This window comes from Moschus berezovskii, chromosome 9, assembly GCF_049115385.1.
Source record: "Moschus berezovskii isolate FMDL1 chromosome 9, NW_MosBer_1.0, whole genome shotgun sequence".
In the NCBI taxonomy this organism is placed as follows: domain Eukaryota; kingdom Metazoa; phylum Chordata; class Mammalia; order Artiodactyla; family Moschidae; genus Moschus; species Moschus berezovskii.
In genome coordinates, this window is record NC_142468.1 from 109,959,401 (window position 1) to 109,985,893 (window position 26,493).

At 43.0% G+C, this 26,493-nt stretch overlaps 1 protein-coding gene across 3 annotated transcripts in view; it reads right to left on the reverse strand.

Annotated features, from left to right (window-relative positions):
- Positions 1 to 26,004, reverse strand: part of EPB41L4A (erythrocyte membrane protein band 4.1 like 4A) — a 288,909-nt gene extending 262,905 nt beyond the window's left edge. For all 3 annotated transcript variants that reach the window (XM_055436713.2, XM_055436712.2, XM_055436710.2), the window contains exon 1: positions 25,772 to 26,004. In XM_055436713.2, coding sequence (XP_055292688.2) covers positions 25,772 to 25,870 — 99 coding nt within the window. In that variant the 5' untranslated portion in view covers positions 25,871 to 26,004. The remainder of the gene's footprint in view (positions 1 to 25,771) is intronic.
- Between the last annotated feature and the right edge of the window lie 489 nt (positions 26,005 to 26,493).

A 26,493-nucleotide genomic window follows, 5' to 3' on the forward strand; every position in this document is an offset into this window, starting at 1 on the left:
ATTTAATATGAAAAAAAATTAACTTTTTTCCCCAATGTGGGAAGACACAGAGGAATCTTTTTATAAAAAAATAGCTTTTTCTTACTTTTTCCTAGGACTGCCCAATTTCTGTACTCAGGAGTTTAACGGGAGGGAAGGTCTATCAGCATTTACAATAAACAGCCCTAAAATAAACGCATTTTTAGAACTGGGTTTTCTTTCTTGCATGTATGGTCATCCCAGTAGGCCTATCTTTGCTACAGAGGCAAAAATTACAATTATGTAACTGTTCATAAAATCAGACTGCTGATTTCAGTTCATGGGCTCTGAGTAAAATGTACATTGTCTTTAAAACACAGGCTTCTCAGTGGCTCATCCAGTACCTTGGAGACCTTTTTCCCTTACTGTCAGGGTGTTTTCGGAAAAGAAGCTATTGAGAGCCTATCCTTAAAAGGGAGGGGCGGGGGTGGGGGTGGGGATCACAATACATCATCATTAGAGCCAGCAGCAAAACGAGTTTAGCCCATGTAAAAAGAGATGTTTATTCAATAAGTATTTACTGTGAGCCCACTATATGCCAGATGCTGTAGTCAATGCTGAGGAGATCTCAGTGGACAAATCCTTAAATAAAACTCCTGGCCTCATGAAGTACACATTCTAGTGGAAAAGACAGGCAACAAACAAAATCATCAAGTAAATTATCCACTATGTTAAAAGTGGGTAGATATGGTGAGAAGTAAAGCTGAAGGGGCTTAGTGAAAGTGTACGCAGAGGGCTCAAGGAAGGTCTCAGAGGGGAGACACTTGAGCAGAGACTTGAAGGGCTGAGGTTAAGTCAGGCAGATTTCTAAGGAAAAGCATCCTCGGCAGAAAGAACAGCAGGAGCTGAGGCCCCAAGGCAGAGACAGGCTGCATGTATGAGAAACAAATAGACGTGACTCCTAACATCTTCATGACCCTTAAGCCTTAGAATGCAGAGTATTTAAGATTAATTATTTCACTGTCTTTTAAGAATGCTCTTTTAAAATAAAACTAAAGCATTTTCCCCTTTGCCTCCAGGTTCAGCCGGCCTCCTCACTGTCCCAGGGGTTCCACAGGGCAACCTCCCACTTTCTGTGTATCTATAGCCCACTTATCCTTAAAAGTCAAATTCAAGACCCTTCTCCATGAGACCCTTCAGGTCTCAACTTCAATATCATACTTCATTCTGTATTCCCCACAACAGGCTGACTAGTGTCAAAGAGAAGGGAAAGGTAACATTTACTGAAGATCACTAGGTATCAGACATTTCATATGGTATAAACTATCTGGGTACATAACAAGTACTGTGAAAACATCGAATGGACTGGCTCACTTTTTCTTATGGGCAACTTTTAATGGCATATGGGCTTAACCTATGAAGTAGCCTTAAAGAAGGAAATGATAACCCTCTGCCACTCCCTACCCACCCCCCTCACCCCCCACCAAAATAAAGTAACCAAAAGTCCAAAATGCTCATGAGTCTGAGAAAAAAAAAAAAGTCTCCCTCTCCTTTCCCCACCAAATCATTCAAGTTGCTGAAAACAGGAAATCTCATTGATTTTCCTGAGCCCTGTCTACTATAAGCAGCGAACTGAACAAGCCGTAGCAATACGTGAAGCCTGGGTAATGAAAAGGTGATTATAGCTCCAGACTAGATAAACCACAGGCACAACTGCTAGAAATGAAAACTTGCACCTGTCACCAAAGCCACCTTCGACACAACACATCAGACTTTGAGAGCTAGAAGGAAACTCGGCTATTTATACTTACGGTCAAATGCCTGTGTCAAATATGCAATTAACATGTTCACTACCCAGGGTCTGCAGAATCCTTTCTTCATCCTTCACTCATCTAAGAACTAAAAGTTCCTGTGTGAGGAAACTATTTCTCAATCAAGGTTGTCTCATTAATTTTGAAGACTTTTTTTAAAAAATTACCAATACATGCACTGACACAACCAGAAATATCAGGTTCATGTAGTAGCAAACATACTTGTGGTCTGTATATGATTTATTCTCAGCCCCAAAGTTTTAATTTATGAGGAAGTGCAAAATCTATTAGTAACTGGTATAAAAATTACAGATGTTTCTAACTATTTGAGTTCTTACTGGCTCTTACTCCTTTTTCTTCCTCCAAGAGAAATCTAACATCCTAACACAAAATGGCAATCAAATTGACCAAAGTGGTTTCAATGAATCTTCCGTGAAGAGACTGGCCAATAAATGAAAGCCAAAGTCTGACAAGTGCATGCAGCGAGACTCAAAACATGCCACTCTATGTCATTTTGTTCATCATTTTCAGTTGCACATACTTAGAAAGCTAGCGACTTGGCATATCTAATAAGCCATGGGTTCCACTCAGAGCAGCGGAATTTGTTAAATGTAGGGGGAAATGGTACATTTTGTTGTCACTTTGCTACCACAACCTCAGGCGGAGAGCACAAAATTGTCTAAGCATTTGAGGACAAAGGCGGACACCTACAGTAATGGTAAAGCCAAGCAGAGGGGGCATGTGCTGAAACCACGGCGGCCTGTCAGGAACTTGGCTTTGCTCAACTCAGCACCGACTTGAGCAAGTGGAAAAGCACAAGGAGGGCCCAGTGATCTGTAACCAAGCTGACACATAAAACCACCCTTCCCTTGGGGGAAAAAACCTCTATGTCATTTTCAACTTTCCAATTATACTAAATGAGAAACATTTTAGAGCAAGAATCAATTCACAATGAAATTCTTCAAAATAATGGTGTTTTTTTTTAAGTATAGCAACGTACATCCTGATGAATATGATACCTGTTTTCAGTAGCAATGATTCTCATATTAAAGAAAATGCTGTTTCAGAACATACTGATCATCTTTTGAAAACATTTAAAAGTAAGAAAAATGATTTTCTAGAAAGCAATAAGTCATACATTTACTTTTTTTAATTTACTTTAATGAAGTATAGTTGATTTACAATGTTGTGTTAGTTTCTGCTATACATCAAAGTGATTCAGTTATACATATATATGTTTTTCATATTCTTTTATTTATGGTTTATTAAGAATATTCAATATAGCTCCCTGTGCTATACACAGGGCCTGTCGTTTGTCCATTCTATATATAATAGCTTGCATATGCTAACCCCAAACTCCCAACATATCCTTCCCCAATACCCTCTTCTCCCTTGGCAACAAGTCTGTCCTCTACATACATTTACTCTTAAACACAACTACCCAAATATTACAATGGTAAACACTAGGTCATTTATCTTTCTTTCTCTGGCACAAGCACACTTGTGTGTGCACGCAAGCATACACCAACATACGCTTCAGCATTTTCAAGCAGGGGGAAATCTCAAGAATTTTTAACCTGAAAACACAAAAAAAGCCCAAGGATTTTCCCTACCATTCACAAAGGAAACTTGTGACATAAAGAGATTGATCTGCTGTCAGCCTGGGGTCTGGTTTCCTTTATAGCTGTTGTTTGGGGGGTCACCAAAATGCCAGTGTCAATACTGATGTTTCCATGACACTGTCACGGCTCACTCTCCCTGGGTGCATGTAATGGCATAAAGGCATTCTAAGGGAAAGTTCTTCAGGGTTTGCCAGACAAAGATTCTAGAAAATAATAATTTGTGGAAGTTCTCATGATCCTCAAAAGAAAGCTATTCAGATTCTTACAAAGACTAAATCATAACAAACTGTCTTCATCACAGAAATCAACAAAATTGCAAGTCCTCATTTTTGACTCATAATTTAATCCAACAAGGAATTTTAATGAGTAAATTCTTCCAGGCTTCCATATCTAAGCTTCATTTTTGAAATACATATTCATCACGTGAACTTAGCTCTAAATTGACTTAGTTCTTTCTGCTTGGACAGGTAATCTGACTACTAGGTTACCGGAAAAGCGAAGGGATTTATTTTCAGCTATGACCTTCAAAATGTGAAAAGCTGTACATGAAGGTCAACATAAAAAAAAGAGACAAAGAGAGGAAAAGAAGGAGGAAGGAAGCTGGCAGTTGTTTTCAAAGTGATCTCTGTCCAACCCAATAAATCAGTTTTCTAGACAGCAAATGCAAAGTAATAAAAAAGCACTTAAAGGAAAACTGTAATTTGTCTCATGGTTTCAAACTAAGGTCATTCTAAAGCATTTTATTTTTCTTTTAATCAATATAAGGCTTAGTACTATACTGTACTATACTTAGTGCTATACTGACATAATAATAATAAATATTTATTTATTTCTCATGTTATCATGTGCCAGACACTATTCTCAGTTCTTACATGTTTTATTTCATTCAAACACCAGAGCAAATATGAAGTAGACAGTATTATCACCCTCATTTCACTGGTGATGAGACTGAGGCCAAAGGTCATCACTTAATAAATGCCAGAACCACAATATAATAATAATCAACACTCCAGAGCACCTTAAAATTTTGCAAGATTTTTTTCAACCATTATCCTCCGTTGAGCCTCACAAGGAATTCCAGGAAAACATCTACTTCTGCTTCATTAACTATGCCAAAGCCTTTGACTGTGTGGATCATAATGAACCGGAAAATTCTTCGAGATGGGAATACCAGACCACCTTACCTGCCTCCTGAGAAACTTGTATGCAAGTCAAGAAACAACAATTAGAACTGGACATGGAACAATGGACTGGTTCCAAATTGGGAAAGGAGTATGTCAAGGCTGTATACTGTTACCCTGTTTATTTAACTTACATGCAAAGTACATCATGTGAAATGCCAGGCTGGATGAATCACAAGCTGGAATCAAGACTGCTGGGAGAAATATCAATAATCTCAGATATGCAAATGACACCATCCTTATGGCAGAAAGCAAAGAAGAACTAAGGAGCCTCTTAACGAAGGTCAAAGAGGAGAGGGGGAAAGCTGGCTTAAAGCTCAACACTCAAAAAACTAAGATCATGGTACCTGGTCCTATCACTTCACAGCAAATAGTTGGGGAAAGAGTGGAAACAGTGGCAGATTTTATTTTCTTGGGCTCCAAAATCACTGTAGACAGTGACTGCAGCCACAAAATTAAAAGATGCTTGCTCCTTGGAAAAAAAGCTACGAAGAAACCTAGACAGTGTATTAAAAAGTAGAGACAGAGACATCACTTTGCCAGAAAAGGTCCATATGATCAAAGCTATGGTTTTTCCAGTGGTCATGTATGGATGTGAGAGTTGGACTATCAAGAAAGCTGAGCACCAAAGAATTGATGCTTGTGAACTGTGGTGTTGAAGAAGACTCTTGAGAGTCCCTTGGACTGCAAGGAGATTAAACCAGTCAATCCTAAAAGAAATCAACCCTGAATATTCATTGGAAGGACTGATGCTGAAGCTGAAACTCCAATACTTTGGCCACCTGATGCAAAGAGCCCAACTCACTGGAAAGGACCCAAGGCTGGGGAAGAGTGAGGGCAAGAGGAGAAAGGGGCGACAGAGGAGATGGTGGAATGGCATCACTGATGCAATGGACATGAGTTTGAGCAAACTCCAGTGAAAGACAGGGAAGCCTGGTGTGCTGCAGTCCATAGGGTCGCAAAGAGTCGGCCACAACTGAGCAACTGAACAACATCAACTGAGCCTCACAATACTTTGATATTGATGGAGTAACATAACCACCGATTTCACAAATGGAAAGAAAAAACTAAGGCTCCACAATATTGACTTTTGCAAGATAGGAAATGAAGGAGCTGGCAGAAAAATGCAGATTTTCTGAGTCTATATTCTCTCACTATGCAGCTTTCTAACTATGCTGTCTTTCTCACTGTAGACAATACAGGTATCTTCAAAGCAAAACTCCAGATTTTCTCAAATCAAAATTCTAGCTCCAGATGGTTAATAATGTATCTGCCTGTCTGCTTGCCTGCTTAAGTCACTTTAGTCATGTCCGACTCTGCAACCCCATGGACTGTAGCCTCCCCAGGCTCCTCTGTCCATGGGATTCCCAGGCAAGAATACTGGAGTGGGCTGGCATGCTCTACTCCATGGGATTTTCCCAACCCAGAGATAGAACCCACGTCTCTTATGTCCTCGGCATTGGCAGGTGGGTTCTTTACCACTAGCACCACCTAATTCACCTTTTTATTCCCCATGTCAGGTACAGTGCCTGGCACAGAGCAGACCATGAGTCTGTGCATTCCCTAGACACTCTTCGTCTTCCTCCACCAAAGTCATTTCTCCATGTTTATGTTATCCTGCAGTCCTAGACCGCCTTCAGAGCCACGGTTTATCCTCACAAATCATCACTTTGAGGAGGCCAGAGCCTATAGGAATTCACAATCCAGAACCCAAAAAGATACAAAAACTGAAAACTTTATCTAAAGTTTGATGCCAAAACTCACTTGGTAACTATGGCAGTCCCTCTTCCAGATGTCTTCTAGTGATCTCTGCCTCCCAGTATTCACACCCTTTTACAGTCCCCTCTCACTCCAAGATTGGCTACTATGACCAACAAAATACCACATAAGCATAACAACAGATGTTATGATACAACTAGGGCTTCCATCTTGTTTTTTCTGTCTAAGATTACTTGCTCTGGGGCAAGCCAGTTACCATGTTGTGGGGACACTCAGGCTCACGTGGTGAGGAACCACAACCTACCAACAAGCCCATGAGCAGGCTTAGAAGGAGTCCCACCAGCTGCTTCCCTTTGACTGATGCCTCAGGCACAGTTTGAGTGCAGCCTCAGAAAAACCTGAACCAGAATCATCCAGTGAAGCTGCTCCTGGATTCTGGACGCAAAGAATCTGTACAGGATAATGTTCTTTCTTCTAAGCTGCTAAGTTGTGGATGTAATTTGGCACACAGCAACAGATATACACCTGGGGCTTCCCAGGCAGCGCCAGTGGTAAGAATCCACATGCCAATGCTGGAGGTGCAGGAGACAGGGGTTTGATCCCTGGGTCAGAAAGATTCCCTGAAGTAGGAATTTTCTTGCCTAGAAAATTCCATGGACAGAGAAACCTGGCAGGCTACAGTCCATGGCATTGCAAAGAGTCAGACAAGATGAAAGATGAATAGATAATAGTTAACTAATACAGAGACAAAATCTAGAAGAAGGCAACTTAGGGTCTCTATTTACCCCCACTTACTGTGAATATTCGAATGATGAGCTGTGCAAATATTACTGTGCTTGTTTTAAGAGGTATGACCCTAAACCTGGCCAAGGATATTGCATCCATTCCGTCGCTCAGTCGTGTCCCACTCTTTGCGACCCCGTGGACTGTAGCCTATGGATCATTTATATACCATACTACCTTGCTAGAATCTGAAAGATTTTGAACCTTCAAACACATCTAGGCTCAAGTGTTTCAGGGGAATCTATATCCACTTCTTCTAAAATACCTTTCCTGATCCACCTCAGTATATAAGAAACATCATTTTTTATAAGGATGTCTGTACCTCTTAAAATCTCCACTATATAACCCAGTACTTATTTATGAATTGTGTTGAATTCTGTTTTTATAAGTAAATATTTGTCTTTCCACCTAAAACTTAAATTTCTTTTAACTTTTTAAACTTAACTGTGAAGCAACCTCCATTACTCACATTAAACCTAAACTGTCATTTCTCATGACATTACCATTTTTAACTGACAGGGTTAGTAAAATATTAAGACAGAAAACTTGCTTCTGTCTCTTTCATCCCCTCCTCCAATTTGCCACCTAGGACCGCACTTCTCAGCATGGGGACTTTTCTGAATCATATTGGGTACAACAATTTTAAAAACTCAGGTTTTTAAACACGACTTACACATTCTATTATAATGTTCAGTTTGTAACTTTTTAAAGTGTGGATACATAGAGGGATAAATAGGAAATATAAGAATTGGTTATTCGGGTTTTTTTTTTACTTACAGTATTTAAAAATTAAACAGTATGGATGTAAAATTATGTAAATTTCATTCAAATGCTTATCAATCAAATCATTATTGAACAAAAGACTTGTAACTGTGTAATTACGATCTTTTATGCATTTGATAGAATTAAATATACCCATACTTATGTTTGAAGGGAAAAAAGGCTAGAGTCTTCCCTCAATTTCATCATCCCCACCAGAAATCCTGGGTGCTACCGGGTACACAAGCTCTAAATAAATTCTTACAAAAGTGAGTTCACAAATCCATACTTAAAATTACAAACACACAGCACTGGTCCAGACCACCATATACCCTCACACTCAAAACCTATTTATCTTCAAATAACTACCCCAGAACATTATGTAAAAACACTGTCTGAAAGAAAAAGACACCGGCTCCCTGAGGAATTCCGGAAAATTTGCACAACCTCAAAGTGCCCTTGTAAACAGCAGCAGATGCATAAAATAATCGTTATTGGGGGAAAGATCTATTAGCCTCCTGATGATTGACCCATCTGAAACCTTTCAACGAAAGAGCAATTTTTCCTTTCTACTTTCCTCTCTTGCACCCTCCCTCAGGTAATAAGAAGGGTCACTAATCAGTTTTTAATTTTCTTTCCTGGAGAGATACCAGAATGGAGCTATAAGAATTCAAGGTAAAGACTTTACAAAACAGAAACCAAGGAAAAACTCTGAGTGATACAAGCTCAAAAACCATGGCCATAACCATACATTATTCTAGGCCTTTTAAATAAACAAGTGTCTTCTAGAAAGTCAAAGAAAATAAAATGCAATGCAGTTAGTATCATTTTGAAAAGAAATTCCACATAAGCTAATCCCCAAATTGGGAGGGGAAAAAAAAAGATTCTTTGAGACAAAAGAGTCTCTCCCTCAGAAAGAGTTGCACAAATCCAAATGCCGAGACTGCAGAAGGCACTCACGCCAGATGCAGGCCTAGAAGGACTTGATTTAAGGAGGAGAGGGAGGAAACGGGAAGGGCTGGCAGCATGAGAGAAGACAAGATTGGCAGCAAACCTAAATGATTTTCAATCAATTCTGACCTCTTCCCCTATAATTAGCTCCCAGCTGTTCCTTGCAGGCTGCGAAGAAACGGAGGGCGGGTGAGCACCGAGAAATCAGCAGACGGGAAACCAAGAGACAGGGTTCCAGGACCAAGTACTGGGCTCTGGCAAATCACTGCCGCTCACGGGGTCCCCGCCCCCTCAGCTGTCGGATGGGAGGGCTGCATTCGATGATTCTAAATGCCCGTGCCTAGTCTGCCTTCCTAGGGTAAGTGAAAGTCAGTCTGTTGTAGCACATGCCATCTCTCCCACATCCTCCCCTGGTGTCTGCTGCACTTGGGGGCAGGCTTCGCAGGGCTGTATTAATTGAGGACATACAACCACAGTCAGGTCTGGGGCAGAGAACCAGACATGAACTACCGGGCAGGAGAATGAGTGAGTGGCAGAAAAAGCAGTAACACGTAGCAACCAGTTTGTGTGAAAGACTTTGTCACCCACAGCTGTGGCATTATCTAGATTCTAGACACTTGAGATTTTCTTCACAGAGGAAACTGCCTGTAGCCTGCATATCTCCTGGGATTTGCGAAGTGTTTGAATCAGTTCAGTTCAGTCACTCAGCCGTGTCCAACTCTTTGCAACCCCATGGACTGCAGCACGCCAGGCCTCCCTGTCTATCACCAACTCCCAGAGCCTATTCAAACTCATGTCCATTGAGTCAGTGATGCCACCCAACCATCTCACCCTCTGTCGTCCCCTTCTCCTCCTGCCTTCAATCTTTCCCAGCATCAGGGTTTTTTCCAGTGAGTCAGCTCTTCACATCAGGTGGCCAAAGTATTGGAGCTTCAGCTTCAACATCAGTCCTTCCAATGAATATTCAGGACTGATTTCCTTTAGGAGGGACTGGTTGGGTCTCCTTGCAGTCCAAGGGACTCTCAAGAGTCTTCTCCAACACCACAGTTCAAAAGCATCAATTCTTCGGCGCTCAGCTTTCTTTATAGTCCAACTCTCACATCCATACATAACCATAGCTTTGACTAGACGGACCTTTATTGGCAAAGTAATGTCTCTGCTTTTTAATATGCTGTCTAGGTTGGTAATAGCTTTTATTCCAAGGAGTAAGCATCTTTTAATTTTATGGCTCCAGTCACCATCTGCAGTGATTTTGGAGCCCAAAAAAATAAAGTCTCTCACTGTTTCCACTGTCTCCCCATCTATTTCCCATGAAGTGATGGGACCAGATGCCATGATCTTAGTTTTCTGAATGTTGAGCTTTAGGCCAACTTTTCCACTCTGCTCTTTCACTTTCATCAGAGGCTCTTTAGTTCTTTTTTGCTTTCTGCCATAAGGATGGTGTCATCTGCATATCTGAGGTTATTGATATTTCTCCCAGCAATCATGATTCCAGCTTGTGCTTCTTCCAGCCCAGCGTTTCTCATGATGTACTTTGCATACAAGTATTTAACTTGTAAATTAAGCAGGATTCCCAGTGTGATTGTGGGTTAAAACCTAGAAAGCAACTGTGGCTTCATGGAACTGGACTAACATCCCCTATGGCGTAATATTACGCCAGTTTCAATACCACTTCCCTCAGCCATAGGGGATGTTAGTCCAGTTCCATGCAGCCACAGTTGCTCTCAGGCTTTAACCCACAATCACACCAGGACTCCTGGACGTTCAAGGCTGGAAGAAAGTCATGAGGATGAGAGAGGGTGTGGGCGCTCAGAAGTAACGATCTTCCAGCCGTCGACATCACTTTCCCAGGGGGGACGCTGCATGTTACACTGCTCAGGACCACATACCTATTTAAATGACATTAACTTTCCTAACATACTACACCCTTAACTACCACGACTGACAAAGTTATTCATAAAACATATGCTAATACTCTTTTTCCAGCCCTCCATCAAGTAATTTACAGAAAGAATCTGGAAGAACCAAAGGCAAATCCTTCACACAACATGAACAGCAACATTCAAAGCTTATACAGAAAAGATTTTGGAAATCTAAATATTCAACAACCAAGATTTCAATATACAAAAGCAACAATAGCATGACTAAAACAATCCTCCTATCAATCCTTCTTCAAATATGACGAATATTTACTGAGCACCACCACATGCCTGCCATGCTTCTAAGCTCCCGTGGATTTAAGAGTGGATAAAATATACAATGTTTTCCTGCCACCAGGAAGTTTACAGGAAATTTTGCTCAAAATATTAAATGTCAAATTTGTTTTAACTGGGAGTGCTTTCTCTGCTGAATTATACACATCTATCCTACCAAGGAATGAGTAGAAATAAACAAGAGGTATAGATAGGTATGTCAAGGGAACAGAATTGGGAGTCCAGAAATTAACCTTTAATTTATTGTCAATTGATTTTTGATAACTAAAAAAATTAGTTGTTTCAACAAAAGAGCTAGGACAACTGGATATCCATATGCAAAAGAATGAAGAAAAGATCACAGCCCTAAGTGTAAGAGTTAAAACCGTAATACTCCTAGAAAAAAAAAAAAAAAGTAAATCTTCATAACCTTTGAGTAAGTAATGGTCACTCAAATATGACCCCCAAAATACAAGAAACAAAAGGAAAGATAATTGGATTCATCAGAATTTAAAACTTTGTATATGAAAGAACACTGTCAAGAAAAAAATTTTAGATCCCACAGAATAGGAGAAAACATTTCCAAATCAAGTATCTGACAGAAAAAAGAAACTTGCCATGGGGTCAAGAAGAGCTGGACACGACTGGACAAGTGAACGACAACATACTGTACACACATAGCAAACACTTAACGATAAAAAGGAAAATAACTCAGTTTTTTTCATCCACAAACTACAGATATTTCTCCAAAGAAGATATACAAATGGCCAACAAACATATGAAAAGATGCTCACATCACTAATTTTCAGGAAAATGCAAATCAAAATGACAATGAGATACCACTTCACATCCAAAAGGTTAGTAGTAATCAAAAAGATTAAAGCAAGTGTTGGTGAGAATGTGGGGAAAACTGGAACCCCTAGGCATTGCTGGGCTTCCCTGGTGGCTCAGGCGGTAAAGAATCTGCCTGCAGTACAGGAGATCTGGTTCGATCTCGGGCTCGGGAAGATCCCCTGGAAAAGGGAATGGAAACCCAAGGATTCTTGCCTGGAGAATCCCACGGACAGAGAAGCCTGGTGGGGTACAGTCCAGAGGGTCACAGAGTCAGACACGACTGAGCAACTAACACTTTCACGTTCAGACGTTGCTGGTGGGAATGTAAAATGGTGCAGCTACTGCGGAAAACATGTATGGATGTGAGAGTTGGACTGTGAAGAAAGCTGATCGCTGAAGAATCGATGCTTTTGAACTGTGGTGTTGGAGAAGACTCTTGAGAGTCCCTTATACTGCAAGGAGATCCAACCAATCCATTCTAAAGGAGATCAATCCTGGGTGTTCATTGGAAGGACTGATGCTAAAGCTGAAACTCCAATACTTTGGCCACCTCATGCGACGAGTTGACTCACTGGAAAAGACTCTGATGCTGGGAAAGGTTGGGGGCGGGAGGAGAAGGGGACAACGGAGAATGAGATGGCTGGATGGCATCACCGACTCTGTGGACATGAGTTTGAGTGAACTCCGGGAGTTGGTGATGGATAGGGAGGCCTGGCATGCTGTGATTCATGGGGGTCTCGGAGAGTCGGATACGACTGAGCGACTGAACTGAACTGAACTGCGGAAAACAGTTTGCAAGTTCCCCAAACTATTAATTGCTGCTATGATCCAGCAATTCCACTCCTAGGTATATATGCAAGAGAAACTAAAACATTATATTCACATAAAGACTTGTACTTGAATCTTCATAGCAAAATTATTTGTAATAGCCAAAATCCATCAACTGATGAATGGACAAATATGGTATATCTATCCCTTGGACTTCAAGGAGATCCAACCAGTCCATTCTAAAGGAGATCAATCCTGGGTGTTCATTGGAAGGACTGATGCTAAAGCTGAAACTCCAATACTATGGCCACCTCATGCGACGAGTTGACTCACTGGAAAAGAGTCTGATGCTGGGAGGGATTGGGGGCGGGAGGAGAAGGGGACGACAGAGAATGAGATGGCTGGATGGCATCACCGACTCGATGTACATGAGTTTGAGTGAACTCCAGGAGTTGGTGATGGACAGGGAGGCCTGGCGTGCTGTGATTCATGGGGTTGCAAAGAGCCGGACACGACTGAGCGACTGAACTGAACTGAACTGATGCACTGCACTATTATTCAGCAATAATATGGCATGAAATACTGATACATACATTATGAGTGAAAGCGAGGTGAAGACAGCCAGGCACAAAAGACCACATATTATATGAATCCATTTATAAGGAATGTCCAGAATATGCAAATCTACAGAGACAGAAAGATGAGTGGTTGCCTAGCTGGAGCAGGTAGGAGGGCTGGGAGGGAAAGGAGGAGTGACTGCTAATAAGACTTCTTTTGGAGTGATGAAATGTTCTAAAATTCGTTTTGATGAAGGTTGCACAACTCTGTAAATACATGAAAAACCACCGAATTACATACCTTAAATGGATAAATTATATAGTATGTGATGTACATCTTCATAAAACTGTTTTTAAAAATTAAATAAATTAGGAGTCAAGCAGGTACACGTGTACCCAAGGAACCTAGAAAGTATCAAGGCAAAAAGATTCTCAGATTCATTGCTTATGTCAATCTGGAAGTACCTTTCCTTATTCAGATTAATTCAGCCAGTCCACAATCATTCACTGATTCCTCAGGAACTCAGCCTGACCTGGGGATCCCCTAAAAGAGATATAGTCCCCTCCCTCAAAGCTTTCCATGTCTATCAAAACAGCTCCCACTCGTTCGGCATGGGGCTAAGGGTTATGCATATTACTCAGGTGGAGAATTTGACCCTCATTTTATAGAATAGGAAGCTGACTCTGAGGGTAGTGACGTGGCTGTGGTTACAGTATAACACACGGAAGGGAGACCTGAAACAAGGGTTATCTATGACCAAGACCCACGCCCTCATCATCTTCTGATATTGCTCCCAGGGCTCCTGCAATGCAATGCAGGCTTAATTCAGATTAGCAGAGGGGCCTTCAGAGAAAGTGGCACCTGAGCAGAACCCTGCTTGATGAGAACGGCAACTTCACTCAAACAAGAGGAGGTGCGATGAGACTTTCCAAGCAGAGAAAGACCAGGGTGAGAGGGAAGGTAGAGAATTCAGACTAGAAAGCAGCTTGGCTTGGCCAGAATCCACGACAAGGATATGGCAGCTGGTGGGAGTAAGGGCAGATAGACGTGGGGTCCCATCATGAAGGGCCAGGGTGCGGCCCTCGTGCTCAGGAATATAAACTAAGCCAAAGAGATTGAGAAGCTACTGCAGCCATCCCGCTGAGAACTGAGAGCAATCTAGACCAGGGCAGAAGGCATCCGAGGAGGGGAGAAGAGACAAACCTGGAACATACTGAAGTGGTAAAATTCCAACATCTGGAAGGATGTGGAAATTGAAGGAAAGCCCAGGTGCCGGAATCCTGACCACCTTCCCTCCTTCCCCTTCCCTTAGGAAAGAATTCCACCCCTACCCAGCCCCAAGCAGAACCTGTCACCCTGAAGGTGACCCCATCGCCACTGTGGTTCAAGAATGGCCACAAGACTCTTTGCTAAAGACACAAGGGCAAGTCTGCTGGTGAACTTCGGGAGAAGGAGTCTTCCCTCCTACAACAGAGCCTGTCTCCACTCCCATCTCACATACTGCCACGTACAAGTATCAACTCTAGAACCATTTACCCATTGCTACCACCTGCATATGACCCTGATCCCCAGGATGACAGAGCACAGAAGAGATGAAGAGAAACTGGGAACCTGATCTGAGCAAACAAATCTCCTCATGTTAAAAGAGTCTGCAACGAAATCTCTGTCACCGAGAATCAAAGCATCGGAAATGATCAAGGCCGAGTGTGGCCTCATTCACCAAACTAGGCAGCACCAGAAGACAGAGTGTGGAGGGAACAGAAGGGCTGAGACATCCACTGTGACCTCCAGCAGGCAGTCAGAAGCTCAAGTCAGGTAAGAGGCAGAAGTCTCACCAGGGGTATAGACGCGCAGCATCCCAGCGGTGGCTGAGGCAATGTGAGTGAAAGCAGAGATCTGAAAAGTCTCTGCCATCTATGGACACTGAACCACTCTGTTTCCCTGCTTCTAACAACCAACCCACCCATGCCTCTCAGAGAGGCAGCACCACTTTGGGCAGGGTTGGGGGGGTAAGATATCCTAAACTGGAGTTCGGGGGAGGGGGGCGGGAAAGGCAAACAATAGATCATACACAGTGACAGCTATCATTTTAGGGGGCTTCCCAGGTGACGCCAGTGGTCAAAACTCGCCTGCCAACACGAGCACCTTTTAGGCTCTGTGCCAAAAATTCTCTCCTCAAATTTGCAGTCATTCCATGAGGCAGTTTTCCCACCCTACAGCTCACAGATGAGGAAAGAAGAGTCCTGTGGGCCCTCACAAGATCAGTTATTTCAGGGTTTAAACACAGGGCAAGAAAGGGGAAGCGGGGAGACCAAAAATGACCACACAGCACCCCAGTTAGTAGGATGGTTCCAGTACAAAGTGGGAGCGGTGAGAATGGTGGATAAAAACCAATTTTGACAAGTGACAATTAAGGCAGGAGAGGCTCCAAGATTGCTTCTCAAACACAGCTCTAAACGAAGGGCAAGGTGGGACCCGAGTGTTTACAAACTCAAACAGGGGGACTTCTCTGGTGGTCCAGTGGTTAAGACTCTGCACTCGCAGGGCAGGGGGCCCAGGTTCCATCCCTGGTTAGGGAACTAGATCCCACACGCAGCAACTAAAGATCCTGAGTGCCACAACGAAGACCCAGCACAGCCACATACATATATATATATATATTTTTGTTGTTGTTGTTTGGTGGGGGGGTAGAATTTTCTTTAAATAAATAAAAAAATAAAAACAGTCTCCGTGGGCTGGCTCAGGAACTTGACCCACCCCCCCCACATCACTGTTCCTACGCAAAGATGTATTCTAAACAAGGTACTTTCTCAGCAACCTCCGGGACACCATGCCTACAAAGCTGGGAGTGCTCAGCATCACTAACAGAGCTGCCTCACGTGCTTTGAACATGGTGTTTCTCAACAATCTGCTGCCACATCTGGTTCCCTCCTTGGTCTCACTTGGCTCATTCCTCCTCTGACATCTGACCTTTCAGTCACTGTCCATAGGGTCTAGTGCTCAGCACCTTTCAGGTCTCCTAGCCTGCATTCATCTCCACTTGGCACATCAATATCCTTGAAAACAAATTTCTCACCCATTTGCAAACCACTGCCAGGCCCCCTCTTGACTTCAGTGAATTACTTGCAGGAGCCATCTTAGTCTTTGGGGACTCAGCAAGAGTGTTCAGTTACAGAGAAATGGATTAACAATAGGCGGCACTAAGGAAAAGTGATTATTTCACTTTAAAAAAGAAAAAAAAAAAGAAACAGGAAATACATGGTTCAGAGGGCAAGGAATGCAATCCACATTTTTGAGAAAGGTACAGACTATCCAAACTGTGGTTATAGGCTTTGAGTCACAAACTAACCTGGCTGGTCCCCGACCTTAACACACCTAGTCTAGATCCAAACGAGTGATAACAGAGGCCTGGTTAAATTTAATATATGAGACTTAGAAACAAATTTTGTGACGCAGGAGCAAATGGCAGTTACTCTTACCACCCAACGCAGGCTAACTGGAGCATTAAGGACGAGCTTTACGTGTGGTGAAAATATCAGAGACAAAGCTCAGCCAAAGAAGTCAATCCCAGAGGAGCTGGAGTGTGTGCATGCTTAGTTGCTCAGTCATGTCCGACTCTTCGTGACCCTAGGGACTGTAGTCCACCAGGCTCCTCTGTCCACGGGATTTTCCAGGCAAGAATACTGAAGTGGGTTGCCATTCCCTTCTCTAAGGGATCTTTCCAACCCAGGGATCAAACCCAGGTCTCCTGCACTGCAGGCAGATACTTTACCACCTGAGCCACCAGGGAAGCTCCTAGGGAAGCTGAAGGGTTATGGCAAATCTGACATCTGACCGTCCTGTTTATAACAGGCCTGCAGAAAAATCCATTGTGCATCAGAATGAAAACCTTACCATCTGTCATAAAAACCCAGTATTTAACTTTGACCCTGTCTTTTCCATTATGCCTCAGAGTAGTGTCAGATGAGGTTTATGCAGCTTTAGGAGTAAAATTGTCAGTACAGCAAGATTAAACACTATACCAATGGTCCCCAATTGTGAAAACCCACACTATGAAACCAACTGACACCGTTCTCCAATGGTTTAAAGAATCAGAGACAAGGGAAGAAAAGCAACTAAAGTGGGAGGATCTATTATCCCGTCTTGAAACAGGCCCTTCTCCCAAAAGACTCTTAAGCTGTAAGGGGAAAGTTACACTGTTAAAAAAGAAAGAGAGAGAAAAGACTCAATAGTTACCTCTGTAACACAAAAATGGTGTAACTCTTGTTTTCTGAAATAGCTGCTCCTCAGCTAGATCTTCAATGTCCTGCATGCCCTCAGTTCACTGCACCATCTCAGTTTCTACCCACCATCAATGTAAAAATTAGAGTACCTTGACAACAGGATTTCTCACATTAAGATTCACTTTATTGTAGGATCTTTTCAAGTAAAAATAAAATTGGCAAAGGAATCTCATTATCCAGAAGATTTTCAACATGGCCTATTCGGCCTACTCCAGTAGTAATACTCCACTCATTCTTCTACTCAAATTACACTGAATATGCATCTATTACATGTGGTACACAGCTCTAGCTGCTGGGGATCACATGTAAGGGCTCTCAGGCTTCTGTGGGAGAGAGAGGCATCTAGAAACAATGCCTGCAGTGTGATAAGTGCTGTAACAGGATGTGTGCAAGGCAGAGACAAGCACTTAGCTTTGCCAGGGCAGACTGTGTCGAAGGCTTTCTAACAGATGGGATGCTCAGTTTAAGTCTTAAAGGATGAGTTCAGATGAGTGTGTGGATAAGAAAAGGCAAAAGGGGACCACTCAGCAGCAATCCCAAGCATAAGGTGCAAGAAAGTCAGGTATGTTTGGAAGATTGAGCAGTTCTACCCACAGAGCAAGTCATTTGGGTACACAGAACTGCTGAAGGTCCAGGTCAGGCAGAATGTTAACTCAAACAATGATGGCTGGACTTTATATGCAAACAGGAAGGAAGCACTCCAAGAAGGAGAAGAGGACCAGGAAAGAAGCAGGAAGACTCAAGACCACCAATTTCTGAGTGTTTACCACATACAAGGCACCATGAAGTCACGAAGTGCGTATTATTTTGTTTCCATTTTACAGATGGGGAAATTGACATTGAGAGAAGAAAAGTAACTTTCTGAAGGCCTCACATCTAATAAGTAATCAGTGGAACCAATATGTAAATCTAGTGGTCTGATGCTACAGCCCATGCTTTTCATCAATCCAGTATACTGCCTGCTAGTCTAAGAATATTAAGCAAGTTAAAGATACAGATTTCATATTGTTTTCACTAACCTATGAGGCAAATACTCTCTTTCAAAAGAGAAAAAAGGCATCTGAAAGTTAGTCTGCATACAGTGTAGAAGGTTGTGTACCAAATACAAAAGAAAAAGGGAAGCTGCTAACCTCCATGGCAGCGGTTTTCACCTGAGGGTGATTTCACCTCTCAGGAGACATTTGGCAACAACTGGGGGGATTTTTCCTGGTTACAACTTAGGCAAGCGGTGTGACTGGCATCTCCTGGGTAGAGGCTACAACTACAGCTAATTACCCTACAATGGAGCAGACAGCATCCCACAACAAAGAACTATCTGGCCCCACGAAGATACAACCCGACATGAACCACTGAACAAAAGATGAGTTTCCCATCTCGTTTTATAATAAAAATAACCAACTACTGTCCATATATCTAATGGAAAGTCGAGTCTGAACTTCTGACCCTGCAACTGAGATTTAATTTTACCACCATCTGCTACGATCTAAATGTTTGGGTCCTCCTGAAATGCATATGTTGGAAACTTAAGCCCCAAAGTGATGGTCTTTAGGAGGTGTGGCCTTTGGGATTAGTACCTTTAAAAAAAAAAAGGCCAACTGAGCTCCCTAGCCCCTTCTGCCACATGAAGACACAACGAGTTTTCAACCTGGAAGAGGGCCCTCACTCAACCATGCTGATACCTCTGATCTCAGACCTCCGGCCTCTAGAACTACAGGAAATATATTTCTCTTGTTTATAAGCCACCCAGTCTGTAAGTGAAGTCGCTCAGTAGTGTCCGACTCTTTGCAACCCTGTGGACTGTGGCCTACCAGGCTCCTCTGTCCATGGGATTATTCTCCAGGCAAGAATACTGGAGTGGGTTGCCATTTCCAGCCTGAATAGATTAAGATACCACCCATGTTCAAAAACAACAAAAGCTGTGTGTTAGTTTAAATTTAGTTCAAAGTTTAGTTCAGTCGCTCAGTTGTGTCCGACTCTTTGTGACCCCATGGACTGCAGCATGCCAGACCTCCCTGTCCGTCACCAACTCCCACAGTTTATTCAAATTCATATCCATTAAAAAAAAAAAATTCATATCCACTGAGTCGGCGATACCATCCAACCATCTCATTCTCTGTCGTCCCCTTCTCCTCCTGCCTTCAATCTTTCCCAGCATCAGGGTCTTTTCAAAGGAGTCAGCTCTTCGCACCAGGTGGCCAAAGGACTGGAGTTTCAGCTTCAACATCAGTCCTTCCAATGAATATTCAGGACTGATTTCCTTTAGGATGGACTGGTTGGATCTCCTTGCAGTACAAGGGACTCTAAAGAGTCTTCTCCAACACTATGGTTCAAAAGCATCAATTCTTTGGCACTCAGCTTTCTTTATAGTCCAACTCTCACATCCATACTGACTACAAGAAATTAAACTAACTTAAAGTTAGTTTAAGCTTGATATTATAGAATTCAAGGACAATTATATTAAGGGGGCTGCAAAAAGTGTGATCCAACATCAACCAAGAAAATTATAAGCCCCTAGAAAAAGATAGTTAGCCATTATCTGCTAAAGGGAACAAACAATGCTTTCCCCATTAAATTGCTTTTCAGTTCAGTTCAGTTCAGTTGCTCAGTCGTGTCCGACTCTTTGCGACCCCATGAATCACAGCACACCAGGCCTCCCTGTCCATCACCAACTCCCGGAGTTCACTCAAACTCATGTCCATCGAGTCGGTGATGCCTTCCAGCCATCTCATTCTCTGTCATCCCCGTCTCCTCCCATCCCCAATCCCTCCTAGCATCAGACTCTTTTCCAGTGAGTCAACTCGTCACATGAGGTGGCCAAAGTATTTGAGTTTCAGCCTTAGCATTAAATCACTTTAAAACCTTGGGTAATAAATGGCATTTTTAATCATTTTTTTTCAAGGAAAAAATCTTGTAAAATTGAGGGGGCAGTTAAGTCTGAAGATCTAAAGGTATAATATGGTATCTATAAGGGATAAGGCTATAGTATATAACTGAAATTTGCTGAGAGAGTAGAACTCAAGTGTTTTCAATAAGAAAGAAAGGTGTGAGATGTGCACGTGTTAACAATGGTGAGATGGTGGGAAGCCTTTCACAATATATACGGGTATTACATCATCAAGTTGTACTCCTTAAACATGTTACAATTTCATTTGTCAATTATACCTCAATAAAGCTGTAAAAAATACTTTCAATCATTTTTTCTTTAATTTTTGAGGGAGCATTTATATACTAGTTCATCTTAAACAGTTACGGCACAGATATCATGTCTGAGGTTTAGAAACCTAGCCGCAGTGTGGAAGAGGTGTACTATCCCAGTCACATGTAACTTACAAACCAGTTAAGACCCATAGTCAATCTTATATTACCAGAAATGCTGGGGTACGATTACTTGCTTCAACCTATGTTTAGAAGGTCCCTGACTGTGTACCTTATGTCACTGGTATTAAAAGATATAGGTATGTGTGACTACAATACGATTTGCAAAAGACTACTGCTTTTCCCTTTTTCTCAGTCTTCTTCGATGTTTTATTTACCAATCTAAATGGAGTGTAAGAAACAATTGTTGGTAAGAGAGATGCATATAATTCAAGTCCCCAAGTTCTGCTGTTCTAATTTATTAGGAAGTTTCTGATCAAAGCATCAAAACTGATTCATAATATTCCCTCAGGAACCTCAGGATGATTTAGAAAGTAACTTCATTTAAAAGTTAACGGATGGGTTTAACTGTGTGAATTGAATGGTATATCTCAATAAAGCATTTATTTTTAAGTTAAAGAAAATTCCATCTTACCGTCACATCGGTTTAATTAATGTAGTCAAATACACTAAGGGAGAAACAAGCACCTCACTGTTTATTACATTACTATGCAGAGGACTAAAATCTTGCTGAAATGAAAATACTGATCTAGTTCACATTTGCAGCAGCAATTTGTGGACTAAATCATAAAACCTCATGATTTTTGTTTTCCCTAAAAATCTTTTGCTAATCAAATGACAAGTAACAAAAGTAGTCTGAGTCACATTCAAGTTTTGCTTTCCAAAAGAACAAAAAGAAAGATTTCTACCTCCCCAGCACAGAAAACTACAAAGGACAAAACAAAAGTTTTCCTGAACAAACACTGCTCAAAAAGCTAAGAGACCAACCACACAGAAATTCCTACTAAAATAAACAACAGAGATAGCAGCAGAGAACAAACAGCTAAAAGCTATTGTGTGGCTTGACACACAACCAATAGCATTCAGTTTATATAAACTTGGGTTTTTAAATCTTGGATAGGGCTCAAACTACAATCTGCACGCAAAAGACTCTCTGTTTGACAAGGTAAGGTTACCTCTAAAATAAGTTAAGAAGGCAAACAGCTATATCTTATTAGTATGAATATGACACCGGGTTTTATTTTTCTAATTATTTTTGAGACAGAAAACTATTTTCCATTTAAATGCTACTCATCTTAACAAGGGACTTCCCTGGTGGCTCAGACAGTAAAGCCTGCAATGCAGGGAACCCAGGTTTGACCCCTGGGTCGGGAAGATCCCCTGAAGAAGGAAATGGCACCCCACTCCAGTACTCTTGCCTGGAAAATCCCATGGATGGAGGAGCCTAGTAGGCTACAGTCCATGGAGTCGCAGAGTCAGACAGGACTGAGCGACTTCACTTTCACTTGAATCTGAACATATAAGGTGTGTAACTATTGTCTTCAGGCCAAAATGCTTCCCATGGGAACAAATATGTCAATTTTTTGCCTAAAGTCATTGAAAAACTTTGATCGGAGCTGCAGAAAAAAAATCACTTTATAGCTCACTTTTCAATGAGTAACTTTGTATTTATACAAATCCACAGTGTTTTTCAAAATAGTACAAAGAGCTTCCCTGGTGGCTCAGAGGTTAAAGCGTCTGCCTCCAATGCGGGAGACCCGGGTTCGATCCCTGGGTTGGGAAGATCCCCTGGAGAAGGAAACGGTAACCCACTCCAGTATTCTTGCCTGGAGAATCCCATGGACGGAGAAGCCTGGTAGGCTACAGTCCACGGGGTCGCAAAGAGTCAGACATGACTGAGCGACGGAACGGAACTAAGAGTTTTACAAAACCTTATTTCTATGCCTTCTATTTAAATTTACTACAACTAATCTTTTTAATTTATAATGCATTATTATAATGGTAATGCAAGCAAATTCTTAAGTAACTGTTTAGGAATCAGTAAAATTCCTCCCATTAAGGATTAAAATATGTAATTTTAACACAAGATTAGATGTCTTCATCTAAGATAGAATGTGAAAAAGGGTCATCTCAAAATAAATACTAGAAAATACTTTTGAAAAAAATTATATTTCAATTTCAGGGGCAAATGTCATATGCTTAACTAACTTTAGTTCAGTTCAGTTCAGTTCAGTCGCTCAGTCGTGTCCGACTCTCCGCGACCCCATGATCACAGAACGCCAGGCCTCCCTGGCCATCACCAACTCCCAGAGCTCACTCAAACTCATGTCCACAGAGTCGGTGATGCCATCCAGCCATCTCATTCTCTGTTGTCCCCTTCTCCTCCCGCCCCCAACCTTTCCTAGCATCAGTCTTTTCCAGTGAGTCAACTCGTCGCATGAGGTGGCCAAAGTATTGGAGCTTCAGATTTAGCATCAGTCCTTCCAATGAACATCCAGGATTGATCTCCTTTAGAATAGACTGGTTGGATCTCCTTGCAGTACAAGGTTGCTGCTGCTGCTGCTGCTAAGTCACTTCAGTCGTGTCCGACTCTGTGTGACCCCATAGACGGCAGCCCACCAGGCTCCCCCATCCCTGGGATTCTCCAGGCAAGAACACTGGAGTGGGTTGCCATTTCCTTCTCCAATGTGTGAAAGTGAAGTCGCTCAGTCGTGTCCAACTCGTAGTGACCCCAGGGACTGCAGCCTACCAGGCTCCTCCATCCATGGGATTTTCTAGGCAAGAGTACTGGAGTGGCTTGCCATTGCCTTCTCCGCAGTACAAGGTTAGTGATCATCAAAATTATCAAGAGTACTATCCTGGAAGGAAAACACTATAATAGTAGTTACTGGCTATTGACTTTGTAGTAATTGTTTACTATTTCATTTACAAACTAATGTAGGAGTTAAATAAAATGCCAAGTATGTACAAAACAATAATATACACAAACATAATATTCATTCAGTGTTTGAATATCATGTAAGATGCTGTTCATACATTATACCATTTGTAAGCATATATATATGTCTGTTTAATTTAGTACATACCACTAGAAGACTGGAGAAGGAAATGGCAAACCATGCTAGTATTCTTGCCTGCAGAATCCCATGGACAGAGGAGCCTGGTGGGCTACGGGGTTGCAAAGACTCAGATACGACTGAGCAGCTGAGCACACGGGCACAAGCAGATAGGTGCTTAACGCATGCATGTTATGGTAGCATAGTAGCTACAGATAATGTGGTTAACTTCAGCTGACATCTGTGTTACACATATGGCCATCAAAATAACTGTGGCGTGCTCTGTGACACTGAAAGAGGGCATGCCTGCTGCAAAATGATTACTTCCAACAAGAGCATGCCTAAATTATTGTTTAGTTAAATGGCATATATCCAAAATAACAGCATTATAAAGTTGTGAATGCCTTTGAATCACTCACCAATTTTCCACCTATTTGTAAAACAAGATAAGCATCATCAGGTTATGAAAAGTAATTATGGATCAGGATTTTTGATTCATGTTTCTTTGACAATATTATTCCATTTGATCCCAAGTCTTGGCTGCTCTCTTGACAGAATAATGTACAAGCTCCACAGCTGACAGGAATAGGGCTTTCATGATAAAATAGGAAGCTCACATACCAGATGACTTTAGACTTCAGAAAGATTGTTTTGTTGTTTTAGTATCAGTTCATGAGTTATCTTTCTCTAATTGTTTCAAAGCCAAACAGAATCTATGTGTTGTCAAAAATGTATGATGTTTTTGTGAGTGTTGCCTATTTTATTTGCACAGTACACCAAAGAATGTTACATCATTTTGTAAGTTCTTCCCGATTTCATGTTGGGGGGAGGGGTGGGCAGGGAATGGGAGTTGGAACATAAAGAGCTAAAAGTATACAATGAACACTTGCCCAAAGAGTCTTTTATTGACCTTGAAAGGAAACACTTAGAATCTGATTGACTTTTGCTTATTACAATTACAGGGCAAACAATATTCGAAACAATCTCCTAAAGGGTTAACTTTATCGTGAGGCTTTAACAGATCATTTTTTACCTCCTTTCTCTGACAAAAAAAAAAAAAAAAACTGTAAAATCAGAATTCTGTACACCAAGAATGAAACAAAGCTGAAACTTGACGGAGAACAGTTACTCTAGTGTGTATTAAGCTATGTTTAAAACTAATTCACACAAGGAAATGCCCAGAGTCTACGCCATTAGGATTAAATTCTGAGATGACAAGACAAGGACAACACAATTGGCAGCCTTAGCTTTTATTTTTCAGACGGCCTTCTGTATGACAGAGAGGCGGGGGAAGGACGATTTCCCCCCATCAGACTCAGCAGCCGAGGTATCTAAAATTCCGAAGTGAGTTTAAACTGAAGGAAAAAGAGAAAACAAGAAAACACTCGAGACTGCGATCATCTCTAGGTAGCTACCTTGTTGCGAGACAAAAACGAGCGCGCAGGCGCGTCCTTCAGGTTGTCACCCGTAAACACGAGCCCATCAAAATTAAGGAAGTGCATGTCTGCAAGCTCCCATAGCCTTTTTGTTTGGGCTCTTCAGGTTAATAGAGGTAATTGCATTTTAATGACTTACAAAGAGACACAAAGTTATTACCTCGTTTACTTTGGAGAGAGGTTTACTTAAACGTGGGGCTAAAACCAGGCTGCTTTCGGAAAAGGAAATTATTTCCCGGCCAAACGTAACATTACCCAACCACAAACACCGACAACACAATCACAGCCACCTAACGTGTTTCCACGAGTGGTCTGTTTTCCTTTCCCAGTAATCCTATCAAGGAAAAGCAGTCGTTCAACAAAGCCGAGAACCGCCTGTAAGCTCTGCGCCTCTGTGGGAGCTCTGGGAGCAGGAGGAGGCAGGGAAGAGTGTGGGTCTCAGTTGCAGGACCGTGGATTGCAGCCGAGAGCTGGTGCACGGACGATCCTGCCAGACGGCAAACTCACGCTCCTTTATGAAGGACTCAAAGTTAACTCGGCCTGACCCGTCCACCCCGCACCTGAGCGCGGGCGTTAGCTGCCGCTTCCCGCCGCGCGGAGACGCCCCGCCGGCCGCCCCGGCCGGTGCCAGCGCCGGGACAAAGCCGCGGACCCCCCGGCTCTCCCGGCCGCGCCCCGCCTCCCCGCCCCCGCCCCGTGCCTACCTTGATGCCCTGCTGCTGGGTGGTGAGAGTTAACTTGGACTCATTCAGAAGCAAAACTTCGCAATAGAATTCTTCCGGAACCGCGCAGAAACAGCCCATGTCGGCTGTGGCGGGCCTCGGCCAGCGGAGAAAGCCGCGCCCCAGACGCTGAGCCACCCCCTGCGCTCAAACGCGAGGCGTGAACGGACGGTCCGCGCCGCGGCGAGGCCGAGAGCGCCGGGCGCCGGCGGGGTCCGGGGCGGCGCGGACGGAAGGTAAGGAGGGCGGGGACGAGGGAAAGCGTCAGCGCCCGGGAGCGGCCCGGGAAGCGCCGGCGGAACTGGGCGCGGAGGGCGGCGGCGAGGCCCCGCGCATCCTGCGGCTCCGGCTCCTCCGAAGGCGGGGGCGCCGCGGCCCCCCGCAGCCCTGCGGACGAGAGAAGTCGCCTGTCAAAGGGGCAAGAAAAGAAAGGGACGAGCGCCCCGGCCCTCCTCGGGCTTGGAAGCCCCTGGAAGCCCTGCGGCCCCCGCCACCTACGCCCGCCGGAGCGCAGAAGCAGCGCACCGGCCTCCCCGCCGCCTCCGGGGTCCCCAGAGGGCGCGCGTTGCCAGCTCCGACCGCACCCCGCAGCCCCCGGCTCGCTTCGCCGACCGGGGAGCCCTCGGCTGCTCCTTTGTGTCAGGCGGGCCCCCACCACGTCCCGGCCCCACCGCGGGGGCAGCGGCAAGGGTCGTCCCTCAGCC